The sequence below is a fragment of the Populus trichocarpa genome, chromosome 6 (genome assembly GCF_000002775.5).
Source record: "Populus trichocarpa isolate Nisqually-1 chromosome 6, P.trichocarpa_v4.1, whole genome shotgun sequence".
In the NCBI taxonomy this organism is placed as follows: domain Eukaryota; kingdom Viridiplantae; phylum Streptophyta; class Magnoliopsida; order Malpighiales; family Salicaceae; genus Populus; species Populus trichocarpa.
The window spans coordinates 13,537,637-13,547,964 of record NC_037290.2 but is presented as its reverse complement, the minus strand read 5'-3'; the positions used below and the strand labels follow the sequence as shown (position 1 = coordinate 13,547,964).

The window sequence follows — 10,328 nt, the reverse complement described above, 5'->3', positions numbered from 1 at the left end:
TCGTGGACGAAGGACCATGGGATGTTGATGAGCGGCAGGACAAGATAGAGGAGAACCTAAACCTGTAAGCTACTAGAGATGATAAAAGGAGAGATCAACAATGAGTTGTATATTGGCTAGAGAACCTAACTGAGGTGTGGAGCTCGCAGCAGTAGAGCCTAGAGAATCTGTGGCAGAACCAAGAGTTTCTGCAGTAACAAACTTGGAAACATGCAACTGTAAAGGAGGAGAGCTTGTTCCTGTAGAATGATCATTAGAGAAACAAGCAGATGGTGATATAAGGGCAGGGCTAGGTTGTGGTTGGATGATGGCAGACATGGTTAGGGGGTAGGTTGTTTGGTTTAATGGTCTGATGGTTTGGTGGACCGACAGGGCAGTGTGGTAAAAATTTAGGGAAGTAATTAGGGTTGGCAAGTGTGTAGCCTGTATAGGATAAGAGGAGGTGTTGGGGGTGTTGTGCTATCTGTTTAGATTTTGCAAAAGAGAACACATCTTCATGAAATCGGATATAACGAGAGATATAAACACGTTGAGATGCAAAATTAAGACAATGATAACTAAGATGAAAGGAACTATAACCTAAGAACACACATTGAGATGAAAAAAAATCCAACTTATGAGCATGATATGGATGCAAAAAAGAAAAACAAAGACATCCAAAAGTACATAGAAAATCATAATCAAAAGTACGATGAAACAAACATTCAAAAGAAGATTGATTTTGGAGGACAAGAGTAGGCTTGTGATTGATAAGATATATTGACGATTCAAACGCATAATTCCAAAACCGTAATGGAGCACTACATTGTACTAAGAGGGTAAGAATATTTTTGACAAATGCCAATGGTGACGCTCAATAGTGTCATTTTGCTCATGTATATAATGACAAATTAGCCTGTGGTGAGTACCAATAGTTTGAAAAAAACTGTTTAACTTACGATATTCTCCACCCCAATCAATTTGAATAGATTTAATTTTGTGTGAAAACCAACACTCAACAAGCATTTGAAAATGATGGAATATAGAAAACACATTAGATTTTGCAATAAGAGGATAATACCATATATGTTTTGTATGTGCATCGATAAAAAAAATAAAGTAACTAAAACCATAAGAGGAAAACATAGGAGCGAGCCCCCAAATATCACTAAAGATTAAATCAAGTGGAGTAGTAGTTTTGTGACTCGTAGGTCTCAACGACAGATGTGACGACTTGCCTAGCGGACAAACTTGACATTGTACAAGAGAGCATCTAGAAGTACAAACTATTTTATTTTTGAAAGCTAAAAAAGTGAAAACATAGGAAATAGGATGATGTAATTGACGATGCCACATATCATTAGTTGCAGAAACGCAAGGAGACCAGTAAACATGAGGAATGGATGTGGCAGAAGACTTAGATAGAATATAGAGATCATCGTTACTCTGATCTAAAATGAGCATTGCCTTAGTGGTGAGATCATTTACATAAAACACATATGCATGAAATTCAAAATAAACATTATTAGCACGATAAAATTTCTGAACAGAAAGTAGTGGTTTAGTAATATGAGGAACATGAAGAACGTTTGATAAGGTAAATGTGCGTTTTGAGGAATGTAACATGGTATGTCCAATATTGGATATGGAAAACCCTTACCGTCACCAACATGTAAATGAGCATTACCGAGATAGGATGCAGATTCGGTTAGAGTTGCAAGATTAGGCATAACATATTGGTTCGCACTAATGTTCGGGAACCAAGTAGAAGCAGAAACATTACCAATAATAATATGGGCAGAAGGTTGTTATCCTTTTGCTACAAAACTGAGCGTATTGAGGGGTTGTATGGCCGAAGAAGAAGTATAGCTGACACTTGATGTTCTGCTCAAAGGACTGGTGAGGAGACCATTGTGAAGAACTAAAGAACCTTCTGTTCTGTTGTCAGTTGCTCTGCTTCCAGTCGGTGGGAGCAGAGCCCTGAAAGCTATGAAAATTAGACTTGTGTTGGTGGATGTGGCGGTTGCTGTTGGGATGTATTTACCACAAGAACGACCTCTATTATGGTTGAAGTTGGAGTTTTTTTTATGTTGGGCAAGATGGGCATAAGGCAGTAAAGACGATATGGGAAGTAGAGGTGGGTTGACAGTCATGGATAGAAGGGAGGTCTTGTGTAGAAACTCATGGGTAAGGAGATGACTATGAAGATTGATATATGACAACAATTTTGCCGTGGTTACCAAGTCTTTGAACTCACCATGAAGGCCACAAAACACATATAGGTTGAAATCTTCAAAAGCAATTGGTCGGCCAATAGTAACAATTCATCAAATAGGGATATTGCTTGTTGCATATACATACAACCGAAGCATCACCTTGCCAAAGATCTTGAAAAGACCCTTGGAGTTGCATAATGCGAGAATTAGACGAAGAGGCGAGAGCTTGCTCAAGAGTGCACCAAACACAATGAGAGATCTGACAATCTATCACAATATGCAGTACATCCATTGAAAGAGAGGAGAGTAATACGCTCAAAATAAGTTGATCCTATTGCTTCCAACAAAAAAAACACAGGTTGATGGCCGAAGGAGAACCAACAAAATTGTTAGAAACATAAGAAGGAGACACAACATGGAGCCATCAACAAAGTGGAAGACACCCTGACCAAGAAGATATGACTTCATCTGCATTCGCCAATAGAGATAATTAGTGTTCATAAGCTTCAACAAAATAACTTGCTTAGTGTTAGACAAAAAAACTATAGCTGGAGTTAAGGTCCCCACAATATGAAGAGGAACGATAGAAACATGAGAAGAGGAACCATTGTTCTGCTCTGCAAGATAGGGAGACTGTTGCTGTGGGAAGGAGGGGCCATTGACAGCAACCTGTGAGTGGCCAGCCAGCTGGGCTGCAACGCCGAATTGGTAGAGGGAGAAGTTGACAGCAACAATAACAGTAAAGTCCATTAAGGAGAAGGAGAGAAGAGTTTTAATATGTTAAGGCTCTGATACCAAGTTGAAAAGAAATAAGAGGCTTAACCTATTAGTTAGCCAACCATTTCTATTTATATGTGTAGGGCAATATACAATAGTAAAGGTAGAGATTCCAACACTAAAGTAGTCCTAAAATATTTCCTATACATATACATTCCATAATAGGTGCAAACTGACTTCAATGGAGTTATATGAAGAAACTCATATAAAGAATGGGGAAAACGGGGAAATGGAGAAAACTTTTATCGATAGAAGAGCGAAAGTGTTCGCTGTAAGTTTTCTTAATAGTTATTATTGCCTTACAAATGTTTATTTGTATCATTAATATGAATTTAGAAATTTAACTCTTTTTTAAAATTTTATAAGATACATATAATACTCGTATGATTATGAAATTTAGTTAGGTCACTTCCACCCACCCTCCACATGATCCTTAATTATGGTTGGAGGCTGGTGCAACTGATGGACTCGATATAAATTGAGTTTATGGTATGCCTACAACATTAACCTAAGAAATAAAGGTAGGTTGTATTGTTTCAATTGTAGGAACATCATATTTCAACCCAAACCAAACATCACCGGGTGTTAATGAGTTGGTCCAAAAAAGGGGTGAGGAAGAACTATCTATGTAGTTGCCCAATTCAAAGGAAGAAATAAGGGCGTGGCTGAAACAAGAAAATAGGATGTATTGGGAGCGATAACATGCTTATATGACTTTGCATTTGCCTTTCCTTTATGGAACCTTCTGCGTAGGATTTTTCCTCCCCCTCGACCTCCACCTTTGTTGGAATTTATGTCTTATATAGAAAATGTTTATGTGAAATTTTTATTAAATTTTTTTTTGTTGTGGAGATGTGCTTATGCTATGATTGTGATTTTTATTGTTGTTGCTAGTTTAGGGTGAGAAAAAAATACATTTGGGTTTATTTAAACTAAACAATAAAAAAATAGTGAAACACTAATGGAATTATCGATGAACATGGAATTCTGTCAGCCATTTCGTTGGCGATGTTCGCACAAATTTTGTTGGAAATTTACAAAAGGTTTAGGCATTTTTAATGGAATAAGCATCAGATAGTCCATTGGCATTTAAGATGCCAACAACAAAATGAACGATAAAAACTTATTTTTTAACGCAGATATTTCATCAGCATTTTTGTTGGCATTTGAATTGCTAACAGAAGGTAAATCCCCGATTAGAAACGTGCTAATAAAATGTTTCGGTCAATAATTCCATCGACAATTTATGCATCAATGAAATGTTTTTTTTAATGTCGGCAAAATATTCCATCAATCTTTTTTAATTTTTTAATAGTGAATATAAACAAATCATAATCACATTTTTCATTGCTGAGAAGAGAGTTATACTTTTACTTTAAGTTGAAATAAGCAGAATAAATTAACGAAGTTTTTCCTGCAATTTGCACAACCTATTCGCTATATATATATATATATAGTTCTGTTCTAATAACAATAAAAGAACTTATGCAGGAGGTGTTAAAAAATAAAATAATAAGTACCGGCACGTAAAGGATGATAGCGTAATCATGATGGTGATGATTTTCATGTACGAAGATTTTGCTTTGGGTCTTTGTTTGTCCTTCTATATTGTCAGTAGAGAGCAGCCTTTCTTGGTTTCCTTTTTCTTTCTTTCTTTGTTTTCTTCTTCTTTTCTTTCTTTCCAACATGGACTGTTGAACAGTTAGTTCAGTTGAGAGCCACTAGACCAACCTATAGGCATGTAATAATAAAGTAAAAGAGCGACCACATAAGATGATCTCTTGGTCCTCTTATAGAAAAGAACATAAGGGTAGCTTCAAGCAATCATGATGATGGCAACGATAATGATAGTGTCTGTAAGGGTTTTGTTTATTCTCTGGTCCTACCCATGATGATCCTGGTTGTCAGGGTCTGGCCAGAAGGAAGAGTACTTCAACCACTCTGCCTCTTGCGGGTTTGTAATGGGTGACTCCTGCAATAAAACGCAAGCTTGTGAGAAATAACTAGGGCTCTGGTATGAACAGAAAATTTTCACTTAAAAACAAAACAAATGAAGCTGCCTCCTTTGTCCTTTTAATCTCGTCCACGATAAGATTGTCTGATACTGTATTATATCGAGAGGACACGCATGATAAAAAGCTTTGATGTCGCTATCATCAACCTTTCTTATATAAAAATATTTTGTTGGAAACATCGAATCTTTCCTCTTGTTATTCAATTTTTGTTTTTAATTTTTCTATCTGGCATATTTCATTTTATTAAAACAAATTAGACAGATATATAATAGTGTTGAATAATCTATTTTAACCCAGAAACTTATGTTACTGGGCTAAACATCAAGAATCCTTTTGTACTCTTAACACACCTAATTTTTCTAACTTAATTAGAAAAATAAGGATGATAGATTTTGAATTTATGATAGCTTGATGAAAAAACTATCTCAAGGCAAAAACAAAACATAAACGATGAGGTTTGAAAACAAAATTATATTATTTGTAGCTATTACAAAAATTTGTAAATTGACAGAAGAAGGCGTTTAAAATCTTAGTTCTTAGACAAATTAAAATGGTCTGAGGGATTTAGATTCGAATTAAGAGGAGAAGGAAAAATTGTTTATCACTCATCCTCATTTGAGAGGAGAAGGAAAGGTGCAGCCCTTGCCTGTTGCAAGGAATTAAGCAGCTGTTAGTAAGTTTGTGATTAAGTTAATGTTTTTAATTTCAATTTACACTGTAATATTGAAATCTTCAACAAATATAATGAACCCTTCCCAGTGAAGTAATTAACAAAAAGGTTCTTCCTAGGCTATTAATGTATGCATCATATTAAAACCTCAGAAACATGAAAGGAAAAAGAAGAAAAGAGAAAAAGAAAAGGTTTCTGATTCCATATCTTTAGTTTAAAAATAACTGTAATCTCAGATTCTCAGCCAGTAATAACGAAAATGGTTTTAAATCAAATTTCTTTTCTTTTTTATTTTAAATATATAACCTTTTTCACCTTTTCTTTATTCTTTTCCTTGCTGGAATTTATGACAAATGGATTTCAGGGTCAAAAAGTTCATACTCACTTCTTTTACATCAGTTGAAGTGCAACCCATTATGAGTTCCTCCAAACCAGATGCAGACCTCCCTCCAAGTTTATGATGCTGCTGCTGCTGTTGGTGCTGCTGTTGCTGCATTCATTTATCCACAATATATCAAGAAAAAAAGAAGAAAAAATCATTATTAACCATCATGTCCTCAGAGAGTTTTGTAAAGTAAGAAGACAGTTTATGGCACCCAACTGAGTAGGCACAAAAAGTTACTACGTAATTTCTCCATATACAACAAAATGACTAACACCCCTTTCTTCATTTGAGGGTGAAAATTTATTCAGGGAACTTTTACTTTCGATCCCCGAATTCCTCCTAAAATTATAAAGGAACAAAAGAAAAACACAGAACATAAATTGCAACTATCAGTGCATTAATTCTTGGGCGGAGAGAGAGAGATAGAGAGAGGAGGGGGAGGTAGAAGGAGAGTCAAGATGCCGTAGCTGGCTCCGATATATATCACCATGGCTATCAACTTCCTTCCCTGACCTTCCCGCACCATGTCAAATTCCATCTATGCATGGTTTTTTCTTTTTCTTTTTCTTTTTCTTTTTTTTTTCTTTTGCCCGATAGATAGGTATTTTAATTTGACGAACAGTGTCCTGAACCTTGTGGTGACATCTTTATGTGAACTGACGTACATTAAAATTTCATGTTCCAGTGCGGAGAAGTTTGGTACTGTTGGGAAAAAAATAAATAAAATTGGGAAGTCATATTAATTAGAATGTGATTCATTTTAGTTGTCGTTAGATTTGAAAGAAAGTTGAGGACATGTAGTTAATAATTAGGTTGATCAGCTTAAATACCTGGATTTCGTTTTGAAGCATTAGTCTGGATACATGATATGGGTCCTCATCAAGAATGATGGAGGTGTGGTGGAGGGGAGATGGAGAGATGATGGTGGAGATCGGATGGGAAGGCCTGCTGATGTGGAAGGCCGCCGTCGCAATCTGGTGATGCACCGTCTGGTGGTGGTGGTGGTGCTGCAGCTGCTGTTGTTGATGGGGATCATGGGCCACATGATGTGGCCTCTGATGCTGCTCCTGAATCTCATCGCATGTGCCTGACGCCGAGGCTTCCCTTGCTACTGAAGCCTCTCTTATCCCCACCTGAAAAGGACGCAACCCCATTAAGAAGTTTGATAGTTAGTCCATTTTCAGACATCTTCTAGTGAAGATCTATTTTATTTTTTTTTACCTTCGGTTCCTACTTTACTTTTTTTTCTCTACATGCCTTTGCTCACTCTATCAGTTTTAATTTTAATATCGGTTTCGTTTTCATTAATGTACGCTGTAACTCACGACTCGGTCTCTTCGGTGGTTTAGTTAGCTGACGAAGATAATCAAGTGAGGTTCAAAGAGATTTTCATGCTGAATTTGCAAGCAATATTGGTCAAAGAGAAAAGTAACACTAGCTAGAGTTTTATTTTATTTTTTAATTTTTTTTGGTTTATTTCTCTTTCTGTACTTTCTTTTATATATCTTGCGTGATACATGAATATTAGAAAGATGCTAGAAACAAGAAGGGCGTTGCATTCATCTGAATTTTTCGAAGTACATAAAATTTCTGCTATTTAGAATACAGTGCCTTTTTTTTTTTTTTGATCAAAATGTAAGTATTACAGTGTCTTTTATATATATGTGTGTGTGTGTGTGTGCAATACATGCAATATTGTTTGCAAATGCTTTGTTGATGAATACATATACGAAAGAATGTGTGAAGATGTATATATGTGTGTGTGTGCGTGTGTGAATGAAAAACATATATTATACCTCATCGAAGCTCTTCCTGAATGGAGTAAAGCCAAAATGATCAGATTTCAATTGATGAATATCCAAGGCAGTGCAACTTGATATTGACGCAGCAACTGGCCCAGTTCCTGAGATTTCGTCTCTTTGAGGAATTATTTCTTTAGAAGAACAACTCCCACTACCACTGTCTCTTCTGCTGCTAGGGTCGCCGCTTCCTTCACCAAGGGTTGCACTTCTATCAGTGTAATTGCATTGCCTTGGCTGTGTCTGATAGAATATCTTAGAAACCACAAGCTCTCCTTCTTTCTCTTCTTCATGCTGACCAAGGTGGTACTGATGCATGACCCAATTAGTCTTTTCGGGTCTTCGATTTTTTCCAAAATTGGTGTAGAGGACTAGGATTTTCTTGCACCCTTTTTGTTTCCCATTCACCATGACTGGCCTTGTCTTGCCTGTTTTGTGCCACCTAGTTTCTCCACCTTGCAAGTCACATTCGGTTTGAATTTTTCTTCTCTTTCTTGTTCCAGTTGTGTAAGCTTTTGAAGGTCTGTGGAAGAAATGCCTGCTTAGCCCATCTCTTGTGACTCCTGCATGGAAAGATTACAGGGAAATCAAAGTTAGGTTCGCTTAGGTGCAACAAACTGCGACGCAATAGTACAATTCTTCCAAAGTCTTAACAAATTAACAAGAGAAAGGATATTTAACGCTTGTAGCAAAGCCTGCCTATATATATATATATATATATATATATATATATATGTTACTAGGTTTTAATTTATTTTTATTTTTAATTTAAGAATATAATATATAAAATGTCAAAACCTAACAACTTTGAACAAACACTGGAGAGAGATAGGTGATAATTGTTTTGAAAATCTTGACCTGGAAGTTTCTCAGGATGGGTATAACAAATCCCATCTTCCCCTTCGATTGTAGGGATAAACTCATCTATCAGAGGGTGAGACCTCATGTCTTTGGCCTCTACCTTCGCTTCAAGGTGTTCTATAAGCTCTTGGTCTGTTGGATCAAATTTCACTCCTGCTGGTAGACCTAACCAATCCTGCAAATTAACTCCACTCAAATCAAAGTTAAAACAAAAGCTCAACTTAAAAATCTAAAAGGAACAATTTGTCCCAAAGAAATTAATTTATTTATGCCCAAAAAGAAAAGGGAAGATGGGCAAAAAACAAAAAAAAAAAAAAATCTGTTTCGAAGGAATGAATATCAGGAGATTATCCATATTATTACCGGCTTTCCTTCCAGCTTGTGTCCACACCCAGGGCACTGCTTGGATCCACACAACTGATGCTCTTCAAGCTTTGCATCGATGAGATTAGAGCTGCTGATGGAAGCCATATTACTCTTAGTAGTCATGGCTCGTTTTCGATCACACAGCTGATGCTATATTATATCTTCCTTCTCCCAAACGTATAACTCTTAAAATCTTTCTTCAATTTATCAGCTCGGAACAACAGCTTGCTACTCATATCCCCGCGGCTAGCTATATATCTATACAGCACAAATCATGAGTTTGAGATCTGTTGAAATGTAAACTAGCAAGAGGGAAAAGAGGAAAAACAGTACATAATTAATATATACATACACTCCTAGCTAGATGATCATAATTAATATGGTCTTGAAAACCAAAATATATGGATGAAATATGATAAGATTAAGAAGACAACTATAGTAATAGTAGATATTCATTGAACGAAGAACAATGAAATTAACTCAACAACTATAATACTTTCAACACAAAGAGAAGAAGAAGAAGAAGAAGAAGAAGAAGAAGAAGAAGAAGAAGGAATTCGTACCCAGATGAGAAATTAATATTCGCAAAACAGAATTATAAACATAAAATATCTTCGTTAAATAAAGGAAAAGAAAACCAGTTGTGGTAAGAGAGGATAGAAGAGAGAAGGGAATTAAAAGAGGAAACTGTGGCCGTGGGATTTAGCTATAAACCTGCTGCTTTAACCATGGAAATCACCAGAAATCGCTCTCTCTAGTCGCTACTTTAACTGAAGCCAGTGAGATAAAGGAAAAGTAGCTAGGGTACTCACCTTTAAGCCTTTGTTAATTTAAGTAACCTGCTGTAAGCAGTTTATACGAGATAGAAAAGAAAAAAAAAAAAACACACAGTTGGATTTTCTAAAGCTTAAGAACCTTCTCTCTCATACACCTTTTGTTTTGAGGGCTTGACTACAAAAGCAAAAGGCAAGAAACGGATTTCATAGCTGTTATTTAAGCCACCCAATAAAAAAACATACATCTATATAATAAACAATAATCATAATTAATATCATGAAATTAATTGAATTAGGTAGTTGAAAGGTCAGGGGCTTAATTAAGGCAATTTGTATTATTTTTTTATTATTTTTTGAGTCAAGATTTTGAGATAATTAAGTATAAAAAAAACTGAAATTATTCTGAATTTGTAGACTCATGAAAAGGGAGTATTTTTAAGATCATTTGAGAGGAAACTCAATCTTTCGCGTGTAAAAAAAAACA

At 35.8% G+C, this 10,328-nt stretch overlaps 1 protein-coding gene across 5 annotated transcripts; it reads right to left on the bottom strand.

Annotated features, from left to right (window-relative positions):
- Positions 1 to 4,293: 4,293 nt before the first annotated feature.
- LOC7484678 (NAC domain-containing protein 75) lies at positions 4,294 to 10,044 on the bottom strand. 5 transcript variants are annotated; one of them, XM_024602641.2, is made up of 7 exons: positions 9,881 to 10,041; positions 9,066 to 9,326; positions 8,700 to 8,877; positions 7,839 to 8,404; positions 6,873 to 7,175; positions 6,043 to 6,147; positions 4,294 to 4,944 (listed from the first exon to the last, which is right to left on the bottom strand). In XM_024602641.2, exons 2-7 carry the CDS (start codon positions 9,189 to 9,191, stop codon positions 4,855 to 4,857), a joined length of 1,368 nt encoding a protein of 455 aa, XP_024458409.1. In that variant the 5' UTR covers positions 9,192 to 9,326; positions 9,881 to 10,041; the 3' UTR covers positions 4,294 to 4,854. The 5 variants fall into 5 exon arrangements, with proteins under 5 accessions (XP_024458409.1, XP_024458407.1, XP_002308301.1 ...); XM_024602639.2 differs by having other exon boundaries at positions 9,632 to 10,037; XM_002308265.4 differs by having other exon boundaries at positions 9,783 to 10,037.
- Positions 10,045 to 10,328: the final 284 nt, after the last annotated feature.